The sequence below is a fragment of the Lutra lutra genome, chromosome X (assembly GCF_902655055.1).
Source record: "Lutra lutra chromosome X, mLutLut1.2, whole genome shotgun sequence".
Lineage (NCBI taxonomy): Eukaryota > Metazoa > Chordata > Mammalia > Carnivora > Mustelidae > Lutra > Lutra lutra.
In genome coordinates, this window is record NC_062296.1 from 23908553 (window position 1) to 23933035 (window position 24483).

Here is a 24483-nt window from a genome sequence, read left to right on the forward strand (position 1 = left end):
TCCCATACCAGCTCTGTGCCCTACAGTTTCACTCAATTCTGACACAATCGACCCAGAGAAAAGGTCAGGTCCCACAGGTTAAGGGCTCAGTCCCACAAAACTGCTTCCCACACACCTGTGCTTCTGGCCCACCAGCTATAGACTGGAGGTTCCAACAACCCCTTCTCTAGGTTCAATTATTGAGCTAGAGGGGCTCACAGAACTCAGAGAAACTTTTACTTACTAGATCACTGGTTTATCATAAAAGGCTATAAGTCAGGAACAGCCACATGAAAGGTCTGCATAGGGCAATGTATGTGAGAGGGGGTATGGAGTTTCCCTGCCTTCTTCAGGCGCGCTGCTCTCCACAGATCTCTATGTGTTTGCCAACCTGGAAGGTGTCCAAAGCCTGTCCTTTTGGGTTTTTAGTAGAAGCTTTATTACATAGATGGGATTGATTAAATCATTAGCCATTGGTGACTGAACTCAGTTGCCAGCCCCTCTCCCCTTCACAAACGTCTGGGGGCGGCACTCAAAGTTCCAACCCTCTATTCATGGATGGTTCTCCTGGCAACCAACCCATCTTTAGAACCAGTCCAAAAACCACCTCATTAGCATAACAAAAGACACCTTTATCTCTCCTGCCACTTTGGAAATTTCCAGAGTTTTAACAGCTCTGTGCTAAAAACAGGGACGAAGGCCAAATATATGTTTCTTATTATAAATCACAATATCACAAGCAGATAATCTTTTCCATATTTTACAGAAGAGGAGGCTACAATTTAGAGAGACGAATGACTCAAAATCACACAGGAGTTGTAAATGATGTATTCAGTATTAGAACCCAAGCCTTCTAACTGCTATTATATATTTTCCAAAACACCAGGCTGTAATTAACACAATGTGTAATATCTACTGTGAGAATTTTATTGGCTTTCATTTTTTTCTAGAAGTTTAACCATTCCCTTTGTGACACCATAATTTTGCTCTCCAAACTCCTCTGAATAGGTAACACAGAGGAAAAAACTCAGTCCAGTTTATCAGAATTATTACAAAGTCTCTGTGAGCTGAGTGTGAATTGATGACAATAACTTTAATGCTTTTCAAGTCAGTTATTTCTAATGCAACTATGAAAATAAGCGGTGGCCTGTGCATCTACAGCCTAAAAGGAATGTAACATACCCTGCCTCTTCTGTCTTTTCCCATTTATCTTAAAGAGGATTTTTTTTTTCTGTTTGTGGAGCTAAGCAAGTATTGGGGTGGGGGGTGGCAATGTAAAGCTAGACAACCCAAAATGATTAGACCTTGCTTTATTTCTTCATGTTACATTTTATCATTTCTTCTCAATACACAAAGAAGTGAATGTGTGTCCGAACAAACCTCTCCCATTACTGTCCTGTCTGTACTGAGCAAAATTGAATCCATATGTCTTTAAAATGGTTTTCCATTTCTGTGGCTTTTTTCAAAATACGGATCTTGGTGCAAATGTGGCCCACTAGATTACTAATGCTCATTTGCTCTTTCCCAACAGGCATCACAGTTGATAGGCATGGATTCATTTACTTTGTGGATGGGACCATGATTCGGAGAATTGATGAGAAAGCGGTGATCACAACTGTAATTGGCTCAAACGGTCTGACATCCACACAGCCATTGAGCTGTGACTCAGGAATGGACATCACTCAGGTAGGCACCGCTGGTTTTCAAGTGCTATCACCATTTGGCATCATGGAAATGGATAACAATTTTCTCATGCAGAAATTAGGTAGAAAGGAAGCCTGGTGTATCTGTTATAACACCAGATAGCAGAAGTTTCTCTTTCTATAAGTTAGCTATTTTCCTCCTCAGAAAAACTCACTTGGGAGTAGTGCTAGGTGGAATGTTGGCCTAAGAATAAGAATGAAGGCTCTCAAAGTTGAATCAATTGGAGGGTAAGGCCAGTCTTTTGTGAAGTATTTTCCAAGACATATAATTTTATTATTTTTAAATAATACAGTAACTCACATTCGAAAAACCACTGATGACCGAAGTCCTTAGAAATCTTTTGTAATGTATATGTGAGCATGACTTGTGATTCATGTGTATGTAAACAGCTATCTTTAGGGCATTTGAAAGTCTTAAGCAGAGGCAACTTTCCCTCTGAGATCTAGTGTACATTTGTTTAGGAAAGCTCTTTGACAGAATAAAAAGGAAAATTCAGTGTAACGTTCACCTGAGTTGAAAATTCTGATTTTACCACAATTGTACAAAATTGGGATTGGACACATAGAGAGGTTATAGAGCATACAGCATAATCCCAGCACCCTGTGCATCTTCCTTAGTCTGCGGACACAAAGAGGTTGGTATGTTGAATGACAAAAATAGATCACACAGACCTCAACGGGATTTTCGTGCCCTAATAGTCCATGAATCTATGACTCTGGTGAAGCAGACTATTGGATCATCTTTTTAAATGAATTAGAGTAGAAGTTGAGAATTTTAGGATTGGTTAGTTAGTGTGTCAGACAGGGTGGTTTTGACTGCAAATAATGAAACATGTATCTAAAAATATTTTCAACAATAAGTTCTCCTGATGTCACATGGTGTGATGGTCAGAGGTGAGAAAGATGCCAGCAGACTTCCTTCTTGTGTCACAAGGACAGGAAACGTCCTTGTGTCACATGGCTCTTGCCTCCACCAGGCACTGGTGGAGTCCCCTTGAAGTCCCCTTAAAAGGGGAAATGGGGATCACCAAAATGGATTCAGGCCCTCTGGAACAGGGTCACCTTCCCGAAGTCTATTACTACCTAATCCCTGAGCCAAAATCAGTCTTCTCTTGGCAAGGAATGGAGGGCTGCTGCATGGGTGGGCAACCAGTGATATCCTCCACAGTCAGGACATTCCAGCTGCTTCATTCTTTGTACCACCTGGAACAAGGAAACTTAAGCGAACACATCATCTGGAAACCTTGCTTTAGTCACTAGCTCTATTCTCCCCTCCCATCTCCATCCTCCAAACATAAACATGGCTATAGGATTCTAGAAATGTGCCTCTTTGGGTTTTTTTCCTTCTCTATGTGCCCCTACCACACCCCAGAAAGGCAGAAAGTAGTCAGAGATAGTCAACTACAAAAATAAAATGGGAATTGGAAGGCCTGGAAAACTAGTCCAATGAATGAACCATTCTTCAGAGAGAATTGAGTGGATCAGGCTGTCGAGTCGTAGAGCAGCCTAACTTTCCATGATGCAAAATCCTACAGAAGGCAAGGAAAAAGAGCATTATTTATGGCAGTAAGTAAGGGTGTGAATGTGTTTCTATGGAAGAGGGGGACGAAAAAGAGAAGATGCACGTATATGATTCACTTGTGGGATATTTTTAACTTAAAATAGGACACTTAGTATCGCAATCAGTCAAGTCTAAACAACTTCTCTGTTTCTGTGTGGAAAAATTATGCTCAAAAGAGAATTCTTTGTCTAAATAGAGCAAACATATGATCCTCATCACCATGAGAAGGGTTCTTTCTCACATGGCATTTGCTAGCCATAATTGCCACAATAAAAGCTATCTCATCCCTTTCGGGCTGGAACTTAAGAGTGTAGCCCCTTGAAAAGGAGCTCTGGTGACCAGGAGACAGAATCACATTTTTGCTATGGCATTTCATTCCAAGCCTCAGTTTCCCCAATTTCCTCCCTCCCTTTATTTTACAGAACTTCAGCTTTAGAAAAACAGTAGTTTTGGGGCTCCTGGGTGACTCAGTTAAGCATCTAACTACTGCTCAGGTCATGAGCTCAGGGTCCTGGGATTGAGCCCCACATTGGGCTCTCTGCTCAGCGGGGAGGCTGGTTTTCCTTCTCCCTCTGCCCCTTCCCCTGCCTCATGCTCCCTCTCTCTCTCAAATGAATAAATAAAATCTTTTAAAAAGAAAAACAGTAGCTTTGGGGGGTATAGGGGAATTAAGTGGGGCAGAATGGGAGGAGGGTACTAGAAATTAGCAAGACTGACTAGGAAAGAAAGAAATTTTCTGTCCAAATTATTTGGCAGCTTTCTTTGCTGCTGTCCATTATTTCCTGTTCTGTGCTTAAAGCATCCTAAAGAATAATTAGAATTCTTCCTCTTAGGCTGGTACAAAACAATGAGCCTGTAATGATGTCTACCTCAGTGTCCAGATTATGACCCTCCACCTTTATTAGGGACTTGCTTTCCATGGTTCCATTCCCTTAGTCTGGGATTATCTCTGTTGCTCCAAATCCCATTCTCCATCCTCTTCACACCTCACCTCCTCCAGGGGATGCTTCCCTGATAGTTCTAATCCTCACTGTTGTTTTACTCTCTTACAAAAATTTAGTATCACCACATTTAATAATGTAATCTGTTCTCTTGTCAAACTGTATCCAACTAGTCTACCAAGGTAGACTGTATGTTCTTTGGGTATGCATAATCAGTGCTCAGCAGACACAGTTAACATATAAACAGATACCAAAAGGATAATATGGTGCAAAGAATATGGAAAAGTGGTGAGAAATGAAGCTAGAACTACGTACCGATGACAGGGTGAAGTTTTATCCAGTGGACAATGGGGAGCCAATAATAACATTAAGCAGAGAAGTACTGTTTAAAAAGATCATTCTAGGTATTGCATAGAGAATTGAAGGAAAGGAAATGATGTTATAGGCAGGGATTCCGAGGCCGTTGAAGTAATATATGTGTGATGGGGACTATATATATATATATATATATATATATATATATATATATGATAAGCACCTTGTCAAAAGACTTCTGTAAAAATTAAAACACTTTCCAATGTCTTTTGGATGTCCAGATGATGTTTCTTTGGGATAGAACTCTGGTGACACTGACCGTGAAGCTCTTCAGTTTTATGAGGGTTACAGAGGCAAGCAATGATAATGACCAAACCTAAAGAATCAGCAGTATGATCAAGAAACCTAGGCAGATTAGTGAAATATTGGTGCTAAAATCAAAAAACTTGTTGATTGGACTTAGTTTCAGAATTAATGAAGTCCATGTACTATGGTACCATTCCCTGAGAAGAGGAATACAGGAAGAGGAAACACAAGTTTGGGGGCGAGGGTTGAGTGATGGGCTCAACTCAGGACATGTTGACTTTGAGGTGCCAAGGGAGGTCAATATGTCTCGCAGACAATTGGAAACAGTTCTAAAACTCAAGGCCTGAAATGGAGGTTAGATTTGGGATTGTCAGTCCACACATGCGCAAATAAGATGGTGGATGGGATCTTCCAGGGAGAGTACATAGCATCAGAAGAAAAAAAGAGAGGGAGAGAGAGAAGGCTCAAGACCAGACTTCCAGGACATCAATACTCAAGAGAAGTCTGAGGAGTGGGAGGCCACAAAGGAGACCAGAGGGGAACACTTGACAGGTAGGAGGAAAACCAAAAACATGGGCAGTCAAAAAGCCAAGGGAAAGAAGCTTTTCAAAAGGAAGGGAATGGTTAATATCAATTGCTTCTTGAGAGGTCACATAAAGGAAGCTGGGTTGTTGTTTTTTTTTTTTTTTTTTTAAGAAGCCATTTGGTTTGACAGCATTCGTGACTTTGATAGGAGTGCCTGTGGTAAAGTGCTAATTAATTGGAGTAGGATTGCAGTGGTAGAGTGGGAGGTGAGGAAATGGGGAAAGTGAAAATAGATCACTCTTTTGAGATGCTTGGCTGGGAAGGGGAGACTCTGGCATTAAAGCAGATCAGCTCCCAGGTGTGTGCAAATCAGCACCCGGGTATGGCACAGGTGGACAGAAAGTGGCGAATGCTGAGTGAACTCAGCTGGGTGAGAGCATATAGTGTCTACCAGGAGAAAGCCAGTGTGTGGCACAGCTGCCCAGATGCTCAGCCTCAATGGCCAGTGTTTCCTCCTCCTGTTTAGACAGCTATGGCAGACTGGGGCCTTATGTTTTCCTGGACTGTACTTAAGAACATGGGCTGTCTTCAGCTAGAAGGAAGGAAGCTGAGTTGAGAGCTTAGTAACACCTGCCAAGAGCAAAGCCCCCGTTGTTTCTAGTAGTACTTACGGTGATCCAGCTGAGCTTATACAGTGCTCAGTTTCATATTTCAGTAAATCAAAATATATTGATGGGTGAGGGTGGAGATAAATGTCTGAGAGCACACAGAGTCTGCTGACAGAAACAGACAGGAGAGAAAATAGAGGCCTTGCAGCATGAAGATTTGAATCAGGCCTTATGAGGAGCTTACTGATTCTCAGACTGTGTGGCTGCATCATATATTATCAGAAGACCTTACAGAGTCTCCACTGTTTGAAACCTTTAAAGCAAATGTTGGATAGCAACAATCTATGACCGCTTGGAATACAAGCCTCTCTGGACTCAGGAAGAGGAACCAACTATTCTCTTCAGGTCCTTTCAACCCTGAAGGTTGCTTTGCAGAAATGTAACTCCATTCCTAAAGTTTCTTGTTACTGTCCTTGCATTTCAAAACCAAAAGGTGTCCAGCAAGGGAAGGCCCATCCATGGTAGCATAGTACCTTCTAAAGCTGAGAAGTGATATGGAGAACATTCTTTCTCTTCCTTGCTTTTGTCTTTTGCACTTTTCTGAGGCAAACCTGAACCCTGGGAAGAATGAATCCTCGATAGTCTGCCTTAAACTTCAGTAGATCATGATGTCCTCCCTACAGTAATTCTAACAAGGACAGCTACCACTTATTGAGAGCTTACTATGTGCCAGGAACTATGCTAAGCATCTTATTCACACTTTTCCATTTTATCTCCACAACCCAACCAGCCTTGAGAGGTAGATATAATTATCTCCAGCTACAGAGGAGAAAGCTGGTAATCAGGATTGTGTATCGTGCTATGGCCACGGAGTTATGAAGGAATACAGCGGAGATTTAGGCAAAAGCTTTCTGACCCCCCCATGTGCATTTTTCCAGCTTCTACATTTTCAGTGACAATTGGAGATGACCAAATATCATTTAGTAGTTAGTGGGTGACAAATGCTCTTTGGTTGAAGACTATGCTGTATATTCACAGAATGTGTTTAGTGGCACTTAGGAAATAGTTTAATAAAAACTAATCATCTCAAGAAATGAAATTTGCTTTGACAATAAAATAAGCCATTTGTTCAAAAATCAATATCTTTTTTTGATTTACTGAAATGTGAAACTGAATTCTCGGTATAAACTCTGAAGCATAACTGCCCTTTGTAAGCACCGCTATAAACAACTAAGCCCTTCACTTCAGGAGATGAGTTGATTATGAAGAGATTGGGCTCTTTATTTCCATTGCTGCTTTTGAATCATCCTGCTCTGGTAACTCACTTCCATCTCATGCCTGACTGAATGCAACTGGGAGTTAGACCAAGTCTTTTGGTGTTGATAGCAAATTAGACAGCTGGTTTACTCCTCGGAGCCAACCTGATGCTCTCCCAAAATCAGCCCAATAGCAGATACACGAGAACATGGACCTTTTGTGTGCATAGACAACGCAGTTGACCCACTGTCCATAAGGCACACTTTCAGGTGTTAGTCTAGAGTACCCAGTATAGAACCAGTTCTTTAAAAATGCTTGTTGGATCATCTGTATACTCCTCCGTGGCTCCCCAAAGCACCCAGTTGTTAAATGGACCTAACAGGTGGAGGGAGGCATCATCCATGTTTAAGGAAGGACAGTAACTGGTTCTTTGGAGGAACAAAGTTTGCTCCATGCAATTCATCTGTTCAGCTAGTCTACTAGGAATCTTACTTCTCCTCCCAATCATTTGATGCTGCACTTTGCTCCAGAATAGTCTCACCAACCAACCTCTCTTCAAATGCCTCTTGTGACAGAAAACTCGCTACCTCTTCCAGGCAGCTCATTCCATCTTTGAATGTCTCTGACTGATAGAAAGCTCTTCTGGAAGACCTTTAATTTTAACTTTGTAGTATCCTTCTAACTTTCACCATCTAGTCTTACCACAACTCTTGAGGCCCTGTGTTATTAATCTAATTGGTTTCCTATGCAATAAATGTATTAGTGAACCAAGGACTATACTGGGCACTTTCATTTATGTTATCTTATTTATACTCATGACAGTCCTTCAAGATAAGTATTATATTTCCTTATTTTTAATAAATGTGAAAAACACTGTTCAAAGAGGTTGAGTAACTTGGTCGAGTTCACACAACCAGTAAGTGACAGTTGAAATTTAAACCTGATCAACCTGATGCCCAAGTCCACATTCTTTTCAGCAAGCTGCTACACCAAACTACCTCTTACACACAATAGCCTTCTCTATCTGTGTGAACAACTTCCCCAGGTCTCCTAAGTCACATGCCTGATTCATTAAACTGCCCCTCACTTAGCATGGTTTAGGTTCTTTGGCCATTCCCCTCACTCTTCTCTGAACATGTTCCCATTTATTAATATCTCTTTGAAAGTGAGGTTTCCAGAAGTGAATCAAATAATCCAGATGTGCTCTAACTCAGAGGTAGAATGGGGACTATCACAATCCTCTTTCTATATTCTCTGTTTCAATTCATTTTGCCTAGTGGTTTTCAAAAGGACTTCTGCCAGAGAACATTTACTTCAAATGAAGTAAGTCCCCATTGATAAAACTGATGCAAACAGCAGATTCAAACAAGAAGTAATATCCCAGAACCTTCCCTATTCAGGCTCACTCCCACCCAGTGGTACTTCACATGGCGACCCCCAAGAAGGCACTTTTGCAAAATGCTAGGGAAATAAAGAGCACAGATTAAGAAACCACAGCTAAAGTTAAATTGGACTTTTGGACACTTTTGATCTATGATGTGACTACAGAGGGTTAAAAATTTACATGTCTTTCAACGCCCTCTTCTCATCTTATACTTGTACAATTGGTTATTTTTGTCATAGTACAGGATCTTACATTAGTCTATATTCAATTCCATCTCACTAGATTCAGTCCATATCTTGGTATTCTTCTGCCATTATCCAGTACCTTCACTATCCTTCCCAGCCTTGTGTCACCTATTGATTTGATGAATGCCTTCTATGTCCTCATCCATGATAATAATGCTGGACAGATAGGCCAAGATGAAATTGTGGCACCACTAGACTAGTTATCTGTTAAATTGTGAACCTATCTGTTTGAACTATTGCCTATGGGTTGTGATTCAGAGTGGAGCAGGAAATCAATATAATGGCTTATGATGAGCTTTAAGAAGAAAGGAAATAGAACACAAAACCTTAGAGTGTGTTGTGTATAATAAGGGTGAGTAAGTATTGTTTTGTGAAACTTTTATTTCAATTGTAGATCCTGGATAATTGTGTAAAATGTAGTTCTTACTGAGGGTCACAGTCAAAACAAGTTTGAAAGTCTCTACCGTCACCTTTATTTTCTTCAGCTTATCCACAAAGAAACCTTACCAGGCTGGTAACTCGTTTTGAAGGGAATAAAAATCCCTTGACATAATTTGTTTCCAGTCAAGGTATCCATAAACCCCACTTCCTTATCTAAAAACTAAGAAACAATGGTTTAATAACCACATTTGAGGATCTTTTCCAAATTGACATCTGGTTTCCTCCATGCAACTTGTGAGGCACATCTTCTGATTCTTCTTGAAATTGAAACTATGTTTATTCACCTCTAATCTTCCAGCACATCTTCTACTGCCCACTATTTTTCAGCAGACACAAAAAAAATTTGTTCTAAAAACCCATTTGCAAGTTCTCTCTAAGAGGCCATTCTTCCTGGTCAGGAAACTTGAACTCAGTTTAAAGAAGTTAGGTGCTGTGTTGCAGTCCCAACTCATCGTGGACTCCAGTAACTTTGAGCCAATATCCTTTGCAGTCATTCTCCTTAACAGAGTAAACAAAACTTTCCCCTCTCTTATCCCTCAGCAGCATTACACCACCTGCCCCAAGGAGTGGACCTCTGCCTTCCCTGCTTGTCTTCCGCTTTCTACCTAACTGAAAAAGCCGTTTTTTGGTGTCCTTAGAATTTTTTGCAAGCTTCAGATAGACTAATCTCAACTGGGTGTAAGGGGAACTAGAAAGCCTCTTTCTCAAAATCTACATGTCAATTCAACTTTATACAAGTGGTTTTTAGCATTTTCTGTTGTTTTGGAAAATACATATATAATGACACCCAGGCATGAAAAGTTACAGCAATCAGGGATAAAAGGAGGGGGACCAAAAATAGTAGTTTGGAACAGAAAAGGCACCTTCTTTTCCCTCCCTCAACACTTGTCTGATGTTTCTCATTGTCTCTGCCTCTCTTCCTTGCCAACCCTTTCATGTCTACAGAATGTCCTCCATCACCCCGAGTGATACAGATGATATTGAAACTCGAGTTCTTCAGGGGTTACCTGCCTTTTCTTTGTGCATTTCCATCACTCTCCCATGTGCACACTGAAAGGGAACAGAATTAGATCTTTCAAATGAAGGCCATTATAAGTAAAATTCCCTGCAGGGACAGACTTCTAAATTTTGTGAAGCTCTGTAGGGAATCAAGAAAATCTGAATTATAATAAGTTTGCTTGAATAAAGGGATCTCCCAGGGGGGAAAAAGTTTATTTTCAAAGTTCTTACCACCAGAGATGAAAATCTCACCACCTCCACCCCCACCACACCCTCCCAATGCTTCAGTGACTATGGGACCTGTCTCACTGTCAAAGAAAAGAAGAGGTCTGTGACCACACTCCAAATAATCCAGACAGAGGGATAGGGGATAGAATTTGGGAAGGGGGGAGTTTCCGGCAAACAGCAAGACAGAGAAAATGAAAGCAACTCATCTGAGATCTCTGTAAATGAAAATGAAAGCAACTCATCTGAGACCTCTGTTAGGGGCCAGCAAAACTGGCCAACAGGCCAGCTGGACAACAGGCCCAGCTAAGGGGATGTAGAAGAAAGGGGACAAAAGGGATAAGAGATTAGAGGTGGAGAATGGCTCAAACAGCAGATTAACGAGGCCCAGGAAGTAGTAAAATGAAATAAAAATATGTTTGTGGTAACCCTTGTACCTTCCATTTACTTTATCCTATTTGGTCACCTTCCAGTGGTGACTGCCAACTTATGGATTGGATGGCATTAAAACTCGTACCAGGATAGACAAAATCCAGTGTGCCCCTTCCATAGACTCTTACACAGCCTCAAACAACGCTTATCACCTACTACAATATAGATGAACCTCGAGGACATTCTGCAAAGTGAAATAAGCCTGTGCCCAAAAGGAACTATTTCATGATTCTACTCACAGGAAGGAACCAAAGTCATCATAATCACAGAAACGCAAAGTAGAAAGGTGATTGCCAAAGGAAGTGGGGAGAGGGAATTAGTGTTTCACAGGCAGAGTTTCAGTGTTGCAAGATGAAAAAATTCTAAAGATCTGTTGCAAACAATATGAATACATGTAACACTACCAAACTGTACATTTAAAAATGGTCGAGATGATAAATTAAACCTTATATGGGTTTTCCACAACAATAATAAAAAATTCATATACACCAAACCTCCAGTGGATTTTCCCATTTTCTTTCACTGTTCTCATGCCTGGACAACATGAATTGTGCAGCGATCTACCTAGTCAGCAATTGGTTCTTGCAGCAATCCAAACGTAAGCATCCTAAATCAGCAATGTTCTGCTCTATTCATGTGAGCCACATGCTCTCAGTCAATCCCCATCAGTCACAGCCAGTCCCTCCTGCTGATCTGAAGGCTCCTACTATAAATGTAGAAATGAGAGTGGGGGAAGTGCTAGTCTCTGCAAGGTAAACAGGGACCTCAGTCTCCATCAACCATGGCAGGAAGGCACTGCTAACATGGCCACACACTCTTCTCAAAGACCTCGATCTATCAGTAACTCTAAATATAAAATTGTTTAAAATAGAAAATGAAGACTACTAGAAATGAGCAAACTTCCTAACTTCCTAATACAGACATGTTTAAAAGGTTGGAACATTTTCTTTTCTTCCATATCACTCGGGCATATTTTACTTAAGTTATCTAATCACCTATTTCCCTTTGACCAAGGTAGCATGTCTAGTGGGAAGAACATAGACAATCTTGGGTATGAGTCCAGATTCTGCAGTTTATTAGCATGTGACCTCAGGCAGGTTCCTTATGGTCTCCAAGTTTGAGCTTCCTCAACAGTATGAAGTGGTATAAAAATGCACATTGTCTCCTAAGGCTGTCGTGGTAGGTAAACAAGAAAACAAAAATGAAAGAACTTTGGTGTTGGAAAGATTCTTGCAACTGTAAACTGTGAGTTTTAACAGAACTGAAGAAAGAGAGGGCATATGGCATTACCTGTAATCTTGGCGTTTTCGTGTTCATCTGCCATGCTGGTTACGTGGGCAGCGTGTGGAAAAGAAGGTGGTACAAACCTTGATATAAGTAACGATCAAATTCTGCTGTCACAGAACTTGAGATGGCAGGTAACATTGTTCACATATGATAGTGGCACGAAGAATCATTAAAGAAAAGTCTTCTTTAAGAGTCCCTAGTGGATCTCCACATTACTCACCTGTAAATGAGTGATCCATAACGGTTTATGCCTGAAATTACATGGTAATGCTAAGTAAACACTACCTTTTGTTTCCATTTCTTTATTCCAGAAAAAGACCATCTATTTTTGAATCACTTATTCTGCCCTCCTCTGAAACATGGCAATATAGAAAAAATAAATCATTTTTGTCTACTTGTTGACCCAAAAGAGGTTTCTCGATAATTTCAGATTCAGCACTACACTTGGAAAACAAACACTAGAATTTTAGAGCTGGTTAATTATTCCTCCTTATGAAGGCTAATTCAATAAATGACCCAATTGTTGATTAAGTGTCCTCGCTTTCTTTCATGTGAAAGCACTTGGAAAAGTATGAGCCGCTTTACAAATATAAGGGATGATGTAAGATGTTAATTGGCATCTTCAGGAAATATTTTCTGTTGATTCATCATGCACTTGCTAAAATGGGAGGACACAAGAACAAAATAAGTCTGCAAGGTGGTTATTCTGATTTGGTAATATCTGTGGTTGTCAGTCTCTAATTTAAATGCATTCCTGGATAATGTTATTTATTGCTCATTCCATTCAGACCTACTCTCCTCACTCTGTCAAATGCAGAAGAACACTTTATGGAATTGCAAAGGAGAGCCGAACTTTTCTCTAAGCCTTTCATAAAGTGTGCAAGAGACCAAATCAGGTCTCTTGGGTAGACTTTCCTTCATAGTTCTACCAATAGAAAAAGTAAAGCATAGTGGTTGGGAACACAGGCTAACTGGGTTTAAATCCCAGATTCACCACTTGCTAGATGTGTGCCCCTGGGAAAAATTCTTTATCTGTAAATGGCAATGATGATGTTATATTCCTTGATAGGGAAGGTGTGGGGATTAAATGAGATAGTATATGTGTGAATCACTTAGCAACGTGCCTGGCTCATAAATGCTGTTAACGAGTAGCAGTTAGTAGCAGTAGTGTTATGTATTTCCATCCACAGAATGGAAAATTGAACTGATCATTTACAAAGCCAAAATCAAAAGGTCCAAGCAGTTTGGAATGGCAATAGAAATTGTGTGATATTCCCTTCTGTCCTTTGTACACAGGTGCACCTTTTGCAAAGAGGCATGTGCGTCCCTATAGATGAGTTTGATGGGCTATAACCACTAATGTCCTCCAGATACTGGTCTTAGCCTGCTGTACCTTCACAGACTGCTTCATCTGCTTAATGCTGATGTGGCACAAATCTAGGTCACTTACAGGATGTTCACTGTAGTCATTGAATGGTGCCCCCAAATCCTTCATTTTCTTTCTACTTTCAAGAAGTGTCATGCCGACTATGGAACCGAGGCTAGAATGTAGTGTGAGTTTCATATGTCTGTGATTTTGATATGTATGATTTTAGATCATCTTCCATCTCTTTTAAATCAAAAAGTAGAAGAGCAGCTCATTCTGTAGGTGGCCTGCAGCCATCCTAGGTAGGTCAATTTCACACACAAAAAATAAATATGACAGTAGATAAGTAAGGAGACAGAGTTTATCTAGGTCAATATGGAGAATATGACTCTCCCAAGACAAAAACAAGAGGCTCCCAGCTACGTAGGAGATCAAAAGGAAAGACGTTATAAGGCTGACATATTCCTAGGAAAAAAGCAGTACTCTAGGATTTTTGAAGCAAGCTTAGTGTATGAGTGGTTTTGTCTATTCAGGGACCCTTCTGTTTTATGAAGATTTTCAGGTTCCAAGCATGTCAGTTTTTAAATATTCTAATACATTAAACCCTAAATTTAACAAAATAATCAACTGGGGAAAAAAGCATTGCAATAAGATGATCCACAGATTTCCTTTAAATATCATTTCCTTTATCCAAATTCATTTTTTTAAAAGATTTTATTTATTTATTTGACAGAGAGATCACAAGCAGGCAGAGAGGCAGGCAGAGAGAGAGGAGGAAGCAGGCTCCCTGCTGAGCAGAGAGCCCGATGCGGGGCTCGATCCCAGGACTCTGAGATCATGACCTGAGCCGAAGGCAGCGGCTTAACCCACTGAGCCACCCAGGCGCCCCCAAATTCATTTTTTAACTGCATTTTTCAAGCCTGTACCTCTAAGGAAAAATCACAATCAGGGAATAATAACCTATTATCAGAGATATTTGCATTGCTCGCTCCAAAGTGACAGCTCGGGTTGTTTATATAAGAAGTGGAGAACAGCAGGCCAACATCTTCAACTCCAGCATATCCAAATTCTGCTGAAATGTCTGCACACAAGCAAATAACGGAGTTGTCAGGGGCCTTAAAATAAAAGTCAAGTACCGTGCTCAATGCTATATCGAAAACGTAATTTATCACATAAATAAAACTCCCTCAGCAGTGTCCTCTTTCCACACAAAGGACAATGGCACGTTAGTTCTTATTAAAACTATTAAGCACCAGAGGAAAAGCATCTTCAAAGTTCAGGGAGAGTCACAAGATGCAAAGCTTGCAAACTACTTTTGAACCACTCAGTCTTCCACACATTTCTTCAGCAGGCGCCATGACCTGAAATAAACCTGAAACTCTCCAAGATACAGAGTTATCTGGTTGGTAAATTCAGTGGTTAACATCTAGGTCTATACAGCCAATATCCTGGGCTAAGTCCTTATGTAAGCCAATTGGCCTAACTATATTTCAGACCATACCTTTGAACGTAGCCCCATTCCCTATTAACTATGGAAAGAGAAAGTGTATGAATTGGTGCCAACCCATCTTTGTTAAATGGAAACACAATTCAGAGAAATTTCTGTTGGCTGTCATCAGGAGTGTCATCTTCCCATGCAAAAGTTAGTTTATTCAGAAAAGTGAGCACAGGGACATATAAAACATTTACCAAGGGGCCCCACCTGTTGAGAGGTGTTTATGTTGAGATACATAAGAAGAAGATTCCGAAGGAGCAATCCCAATGTCTGACAAGACTAGCAAGAGGGGATATAAAAAATATATTTAGTAATAAATGTACTTTTACTTATAAGTAAATGTTATTGTTTATAAGTAAACTCTAAGTGCATGGGAAATGTTGTCAGGGGCCAACCTCCTAAACCATTTAGTATAGAATTCTGCCTCCAAAAAAGGCATGTGGGAGAGTGGCATGATCCATCATGAAATCTTCCTCAAAAATCACAAGAGTGAAAAGTTTCTAGAGAATAATGACAGCAATATGATAGTCCCAGAGAGTCAGAGAAGCTCTGGTTAAAGCCAATCACAACCAACTACCTAGAGTCCAAGCACAGTGGATTTACTTTTTATGCATATTTTCTGGACATGACGGCTTCACAGGCCAATAAGATAATGCAGAAGATGCTAGTAGCTAATAACTTCTCTGGTTCTTCCCCAGTTCTTGTTCACCTTTACTAGTTTTCTCTCACCACCGGCTTACAATGGGTATTGCTCTTCCTCTCTCCTTGTAAGAGGCTTAAGGCTGTGACTATCAGTCAAAATCCAGCCAGAAAAACATATCACATTTTTTTTTAACAGAGAGAATTTAATATCGGGAAAGGGCTACACAGGTTTTAGAGGGTTGAAAAAAAAGTTTGAGGGTCATCTGGGTTGCTCAGTCGGTGAAGCATCTGCCTTCAGCTCAGGTCGTGATCCCAGGGTCCGGGGATGGACCAGAGTCACGCTCCTTGCTCCACGGAGAGCCCACTTCTCCCTCTCCCTCTGCTCCTCCCCTCTGCTCGTGCTCACTCTCGCTTGCACTCTCTCTCTCAAATAAATAAATGAATAAATAAATAAATAAACAATATTTTAAAAAGAAAAAAGGTTGAAATAATATCTGCAGGAATCAGCCACCACCTCTAAGGCTAAGGAAAAAAAGAGAAAGGTTGGAGTTGTCAGAACCCAGAAAGATGGAGGATTTGCTCTGTGGAGGTGGGTCCCACTCCTCTGAGAAGGGAATGCCAGCCAGCTGCTTCTGGTGCCTCTGAGGTGGCATGATGATACTGATTCTCGGAGTTTAAAGAAGAGTCAGCTACTGCCGTGGGGGTAAAGAACTACTGTTGCAGCCATGCTGACTGGGAGAGAAAGGAAGCAAGAAGGAGCAAGTCCCTTCTCCTTCCTCTAGCTTTCCAGAGTCGCTTTATTTCCCTGACTGTCAGGACCTAGCAGAAATCCAGCCCGCAATAGAGAAATGCAGTTAGCAGCGTCCCAGTCCCAGCATCACAAAACAACGACTGAAGGGGTGAGTTGGGAGCTTTGAGACAGTAGCTTAATAATGAGCACACTGTGCAATGAGGTGTTAGATTTCCATGTCATTGTTGTTGCCAGAGTTACTCAGATATGCTTACAGTTTGGATGAAACACTAATTGGAATGGACTGGTTGCCACAGAGGATTTCATCATTCCTGAAATCCGTAAGAGGGTGTTATTGGGAAACCTCAACCAGAGTCGCTCGACATGTTTGCGAGAATGATTCTGACTCCCCTTTTGTTGAAGCTTGGATACTCAATATTCATCACCACTTTTTGCTTTTGTTCAGGCTCAAGTCTGTAGCCTGCCTGCTTCCTTAAATGATTCTGTACACATGGTAAGTGGTCAGGTGGCCAGTCTCCAGAGTTCTGGAAGCATGAAGCCTGAGCTGGGCCATCTGTTGAGTGCGTGCTGTTTTGTATCACACACAGGGAAGTGGTGGGCAAAACCCAGAAGCACACTGGAGGCCTAATGAAAATAGGACCAGTTAAATCTTTCCTCTAAATGTTCATTAGGCCATCTGCTCTTATTAGTATCCTTATCATTTGGAAACATTACAGAGTTAAGATAAGACAGACAATTTGTGGAATGCCGGTCTAACTTGAAATGAACTTTTGAGTAGAGTCATCATGAGTTGTGATATTTCTCTTCCCATTTAGAACCCTGCCCACTTATATCTTAACATCTCCATGGTACAATTTTTTAATGGTTCCTTCCTGAATATTATACCAGAAAGAAGGCTTAGCAATAGCTACAGAAATGAAAACAATCTTGGAGTGGCTGATCAATGAAATCAGACCATTTCATAAAAGCTGTGCAGTCATACTTCTGGCCTGTAAATTGCTTTAGATGCCAAAGGGAATTGGAAGCTTGGTCTGTTCTGTCAAGCCAATACTATAATATTAACAACCTGCAACAGACTAGTTCCTGCAACTTCTCAGCAGGAAGAAACTGCAGAATGACTCCAGGAGCTTCTTCTAAGTCCTTGGCTCCTTTGCAGGCAAAGCCTTGGCTCTCGGGAGGATAAGAGCCCCATTTCTCACTGTGTGAAGACCCACGTGGTCCTCTCTTGCCTGAATTCACTCAGAATGTATGACCTCATCACCTCCCTCACATTTTATCCCATGATACCTCGGACTGTTCCCTAGTTGTCTTGCCTTCTGCATGCGTGTCTCCCACAGTGCTGAATATACAGTAGGTATTTCATAAATACGTGTAAAATGAAAAGGAAACAGAGACTCAAGGGAAAAATAGTAAAGCTTTCATGTGTCTCTCCCTACCCGTGGAAGTGCTGAAAGGGTTAAGTTCTTTGACTTTAATGGTAAAACCCAAGATACAGAGAGATACAAATAGTAAGTCAGTAAGTAGCATCATGTACAATATGTTCTTCTTACAATAACAATCAAATTTACAAACAAATTAGCTGTGCAGTCTGAAGGACATTCTGTAGTTTTCACACTGGGCCTTCATCTCCTGCTGATAGATGACTTTGACTGTAAATTGAAAACTGGAAGTGGTTAAACATTCTGTGTATTCACAAGTGCCATTTCCAAAATTGAGGCTTCAGAGAGGAGATGCAGAAAAGGGTCGACGGAAACTCAGAGCAATTATGCCTGTTATTAAGATGAGGTAGTGGCAATTACACAGCAGACTCAGAGAGAGTGTGTACGTGCTGATTGCTCGGAGCGAGCCTGTAAGAACAAACTTTTATAGCACCCATCAGGCCTTGGGTCTCTAGAGGAAGTACAGATTTTCCGCCACTCTGTCAGTGTGCTTTTGGACAGAGCTTATGGCCCCAGGAACCATCTTGGAAGGGATACATGCTTGTTTTCTTAATGAGCTCAAATGAAACTCTTATATAATAGAATGGCTTCATTCACCGTTTCTTTCCTCTAGGATAACCGTTCTCAAGCTTCTGGGCATCAGGACCCCTTTGCACTCCTAAAAACTGTTGGGGATCTCAAAAAACTCTTCTGTATGTGGGTTTTATCTATCAATATTTGCCTTATTAGAAATTAAAATGGTGGGGGCGCCTGGCTGGTTCACTCAGTCTGTAGAGCATGTGACTCTAGATCTCAGAGTTTTGAGTTTGAGCCCCATGTAGAGATTACTTAAAAATAAAATCTTTTAAAAAAAAGAAATTAAAACTGTGAATTTTTTTTTAAAGATTTTATTTATCTGACAGAGAGAGATCACAAGTGGGCAGACAGGCAAGCAGAGAGAGAGAGAGAGAGGAGGAAGCAGGCTCCCCGCAGAGCGGAGAGCCCAATGCGGGACTCGATCCCAGGACCCTGAGATCATGACCTGAGCTGAAGGCAGAGGCTTAACCACTGAGCCACCCAGGTGCCCCAAAACTGTGAATTTTTTAACTCAAATATATGCTAGCCACAGATACCCTCTGTAAAATTCCACTCACTGTACACTCATGAGAAAGTAGAAAAGGAAAATAGTATTATTTAAAAAAATAGTTTGACTTCACAGACCTTCTTGAAAGAATTCCAGGGACCCCCAAAGTGCACAGACCAAAATGCAAATGCCATATGACCTCAATTCTAAGACACCATGGATCATAAGACATAGCATCAATTTGACAGCTTGGGGTTTTAGGGGAGAAATGCTCTATTAAATGTATGTAGTGATTAATAAGACACATTCTCACTTCAGAAAACTTAAAATAGGGAAGAAGTAGGAAATGCACTTCTTAAGATTGAGGAAATATGCCAATTTCCACTAACCTCTGTGGGTCTCCAGAAACCCAGATTTACTGACTCAAACATGTTGATGAAAAATAGTATTTCTTACAACCTATTTGCATTTCGTAATTTTTAAATGCTTTCACGAATTGAAAATATTACAGTCAGTGAGGCATTAATGTTTTCATTCAACGAACATTTGCCAACTGTAATGCCAGATACTGGGAACACGAAAATGAATGAGACCACATCCCTGCCCTTGAGGACTCACAGACCTAGCACAAGGCATAGGAAGGCAAACATATATTTACAGTATAATAAAGAAGCATTGGATCTGAATGAGTCATGAAGCTGGAAGCAGCTCAAAGTACCCAAAGATGGAGCACTGGGTATTCAAGAATGCTTGAGGTTAATCGCTAAGTTTAAGCAATTAGTCATCCACCAAACAAAGGGCTGCCCTGGTGGACTTTGCCATATGTGTCAGTCACTTTCAGACATTAATGTATTTCAATTTAATTTAATTTTGCAAACACCGGTGATCTACCCAGAGACCTAGAACTAGAAATCTGTTAGAACCATTTGACCATAATGGTATAGTCAGTAACACTGGTCAAAAACAAAACCTAACAGAACATTTTTTTCATTGTGATTAGATTAAACTGAGAATAACAGAAACCCAACCCCCCAACATAACAGTGACACAAGCACAACAGCAGCCAGACTAGGATGGCAACTCCATGAGAACATTTGGAACCCAGGCTTCTGTATTTCTGCTCTGCCATCCTAACGCATAGCTTCCATTTTCATTGACTCCTCATGGTCTAAGACATCTGCCAAAAATCTAAGCCAATATATTCATATTACAGAATGGAAGGAAGGGCAAAAAGAGACCCCTTCCAATTGGGTCAGCTCTCCTTACATAGCCATTGAAAGCATCAATTTAAAAGTGGATATTTTTAAAAAGAGAGGGGGCACCTGGGAGGCTCAGTCAGTTAAGCATCTAACTCTGGGTTTTGGCTCCGGTCAGAGTCATGAGATCGAGCCCCATGTCTGGCTCCACACTGGGCATGGAGCCTGCTTATGATTCTCTCTCCCCCTCTCTATGTCCCTCCCCTGCCTCTCTCTCTCTCCAAAAAGTAATAATACAAATGAAATAAAAGTGTGGATACTTCCACACTTCCTCTTACATCTTATTGACTTGAACTTTATCACATGGCTACAGAGAATTGCAAATAAGACTGGATATCTTCTACTGTAGACAGCAGTGTGCCCAGATTTTTTTTTTTAATGGGAATTTACTACTAAGGAAGAAAGAGTAAATGGATGATAGGGTAGGCCTAGAACTAGTAGTCTCTGCCACAGGCATCATAGTAACCATAAATTTAGCATTTTGTTTTGACCCTGATACTGTCTGAGCTTCTTCAAATTTATAAAAGCCATCTAGTATCTAGAGAAAGTTTGGTTTTCTGCAGCTGGAAAGCAAAATGACACCTTTCAGAATGATGGCCCCTATTGATCTTGCTTTTAAAAAGTAGAAATTATTAACAGATGAAATACACCAGGACTGCCTTGAAGCTTTTTGTTGTTTGTTTTGCTTTGCTTTGTTCCCCCACTACCAAAACATTTTAAGAACACTGGAGTAGATGTAATTTTAATCTGTAGGCTCAGCAGCAGAATGACTTTAAAGATCAGTCCAATTGTACCTCTTGATTAGATTAATCCTGACTATTCATCTGAAGTGAATAATGTGACTTAAATGTCCGTTATTCTGATTGGGCAACCATGAAGACAGACCACACTGATGCATTTGACCAAAGGTTGAAAGGTTCCTCAAACTCTCCAACTGCTATTCAGAGAAACACAAGAGTGTGGGTCTGAGAAAATAGGAAATAATTTGCCAGTTGACAAGTCCAGGTAATCCTGGTGTATTTCATCTTCTAATAATTTCCACTTTTTAAAAGCAAGATCAATAAGAGCCGTCACTCTCAAAGTCGTCATCATGCTTTCCAACTGCAGGAAACCAAACTTGGTCCAGGCAGCTTTTTCCCTCTTTTATAAATTTGAAGAAGCTCAGACAGTATCAGTGTCAAGAAATGAGAAGGCCATTTGAAAACTGACAAAAAGTATTGCTAACAATCTGGAGTTGTCAGCTTTTAGAAGCATGGGGAAATCTAACATGGAGTTGGCAGGACACCTGGCAGAGAGCACTCAGTCCCGTCACTGTATCTTCCCCAGGGCTGGCATACTACAGAAGAGATAATCATACATTTCCTGGAAATTCCTACTGAAGAGGCCTCAGAGATCAAAATCAAACAGAGTCGTTTTTCAAATGAGACATAAGGCTGAAAATGTAAAGGATGGAGATTAAAAGTGTCATGTTTAGGATGGGGAGAAGAGGCCTTTTGGGAAACAACTGGTTTCTGCAGCACAAACTTTGGGAAAAGAAGTTATGAGCACTCGGTGGCAATTGTATAGTAACAGTCATGATATATGTTTCTGAGGCTCTTCCACAGAAGTCAATTTCTTGAAATGGATGGAATGCAACAGAAATAGTCTACTACTCTGTGTTGCTAGCAACCCCTTGTAGGTACCGGAAAATAAAGGAAAGGAAGTCAGCAAAAGACTATAAACTCTGTGAAGGCAGGACCCAGTCTGTCTTGGTTAGACTGGCTCCCTAGTGCCTAGCGTAATGCCTGAAATAGATATTTATTAGTAGAAGAAAGGAAACTAATTAAAGTAGCTTGCTCTGCACTTGGAATTATACCAAGAAGCCTGTTACAAATAACTGGGGACTCCAAGGAATAAGCTAAAATACTAGCTGTGAAATTGGCTGACATGTATGTGAAGTAATATACCCCTATATAAGCCAAATTTCTTGGAAGACACATAGCTTAGAAGGATTCTTAAGAAATGGAATCAATGAGCAGGGGGGAAATGGCTGGTGACATAGAAGCAAGGGAAACTTTTGAAAGACCATGACTACTGTATGAGTGCACTCCAAAGTTCATGAGATATCCAAGAGGCAGGATATTGCAATAGTCAGACAGGAACTCACCAGAAGAAATTCAGACATGTTCCGTGATAAAAAATAAATAAATAGCAGGCCTTTATAGAGCTCTTCCTGTGTACCAGGTGCTATGCTAAGTGCTTTATATAGATTTTTTCAATTCCTGTAATAAATGCTTGAGAGAAAATATTATTACTGTACCCAGTTTCCAGATGAGGAAGCTGAGGCTCAGACAGGTTAACTGATTTGCTCCAACATTTAGCTATGTCTGGAGACATTTTTCTTGTCACAGTTTAGGGGGAGGTGCCACTAACATCTTGTGAATAAAAGCCAGAGACACTGCTAAACATCTCATGATTCACAGGAGACCCTCCACAAAAAAGAATGATCTGACCCCAAATGACAATCATGCCTCAGGGGAGAAATTTAAACCCTGTCCCTGGCAAACATTTAAACATCCTTTATCACCACTATATACCTTATTTCGACTTTATGCCCTAGTAACCCAGACCCACGTTATTTCCCCCACTCCCATATGGTTTCATGTTCCTGTTTTCATTCAGTCTTTTCCCTCTGCTGAAACCACTTTGCTTCACTCATCTCAGTACCTTAGTTTCATGTTCCTGTTTTCATTCAGTCTTTTCCCTCTGCTGAAACCACCCTTTGCTTCACTCATCTCAGTACCTTAGCTTCATCCGTTAAGATGAAGCTGATGTTTCTCTTCTAGGAGTTATTGTCCCAAACTCCCTCCCCTGTGTTCCCATGTCACTCTGGGCATACGTGTGTCATGGCACCTAACCACATTATATTTAAATGAGCTGTTTCTGGATCTGCCTCTCCCCACCCCCCACCCCCCGCCTTAACTGTGCACTAATCAAGGGCAGGGACCTGTTTTCTTTCCCTTGATAATAGTGCCTGGCACAGAGTAGGCAACCACAATGCATTGAACCAAAAGATGGCAAGTAACAGAGACAAAGACAAATCACTCAATTTCTAATCAGCTTTGATGTTCTGCGCCAAAGAGAACAACCCTTAGATGAATTCAAACGAGGTAAAGGGGAAGCCGGAATTGGTGAGGAGAATGTGAAGAAGTGTGTCCACTCTACTAGCTGAAGAATCAGATGGCATAGAGGCTAAGAGCACATATCCAGAGATGGTTATATCAGTTGTTTCTTTCCCAAGTGATTGCTCTAAGCATATAAAGTAATAATCCATGCAAAGAGCCTGACACACAGGAAGCACTCAATAAACAGTAGTTACTTTTATTAAAGGCTCAGATGAGTGGCCCTGGAATTGTATAGGTGTTATTGATTGGGATCCGTTCAAAGGAAGGGGAGGCACCCATTTATACTTTAAAAGTAAGTCAATTTAAAGAAAATATTAAGTCAATAACAATGCTGGTGTTATGGGCAGGGCAAAATTCATAAAGACATGTCGACAACTGAAGTCTGGTAAACAGAACTGAAAGGGTACTGTGTTGAATGGTACATGGACTAGATCCCTTCTAGCTCTAAAGGTCTATGACTTTGAAACCATTATTAATGTTAATCCTGCTTACCATCCCCTACTCTGTCCAGGCACTGTGCTGAGCACCTAGGATCACTATGTCATTTAAACCACACAGTAACTATAACAGAGAGGCTGTTGCTAGCCACTTTTCCTTGTGTCAGATGAGGAAACCAGACACTCATAGAGGTTACCTCAGTTGCCTACAGTGGCACACAGTACAGGAAGGAACTAGCATTCGAACTGCTAGAAAGAGCCCAAGTATACAAATTATGGTCTGTGTCGACAGTGGGGGATTAAGTTTATGACTGAGTTAAGTTTATGACTGAGGAATTTTCTAGTTCAGTCTAACTGAGGGCTCATATGTAAATACTGCATTTACACATGGATTTTCCCCTATAGGAATCTCCTGCTTTTTGTACTGTTAGCTTTGGTCACAATTAGCTGGATCTTTAAACCACCCACAGGAATGGCTGACCTGAGAGTTAAGTCCCTTTAAGGCACATTTTCAATTAGCAGAGGAAGACATAGTGCTGTCAAGGCTTGACATCCAGACCAAGAGCTCCTTTCCACTCAGGGTTATTTCTCAGGGCGCATTGCTGGGAGATGGTCACATTCCCCCAGCCGGCGGCTACACCAATGACCTTTAATGCCAGTTT

At 40.9% G+C, this 24483-nt stretch overlaps 1 protein-coding gene across 6 annotated transcripts in view; it reads left to right on the top strand.

Moving 5' to 3' along the window:
• The window catches only part of TENM1 (teneurin transmembrane protein 1), a 785443-nt gene that overhangs the window by 711092 nt on the left and 49868 nt on the right, over positions 1-24483 (top strand). For all 6 annotated transcript variants that reach the window (XM_047716031.1, XM_047716030.1, XM_047716033.1 and 3 more), the window contains one exon: positions 1511-1665. In XM_047716031.1, the coding sequence (XP_047571987.1) occupies positions 1511-1665 (155 nt within the window). The remainder of the gene's footprint in view (positions 1-1510; positions 1666-24483) is intronic.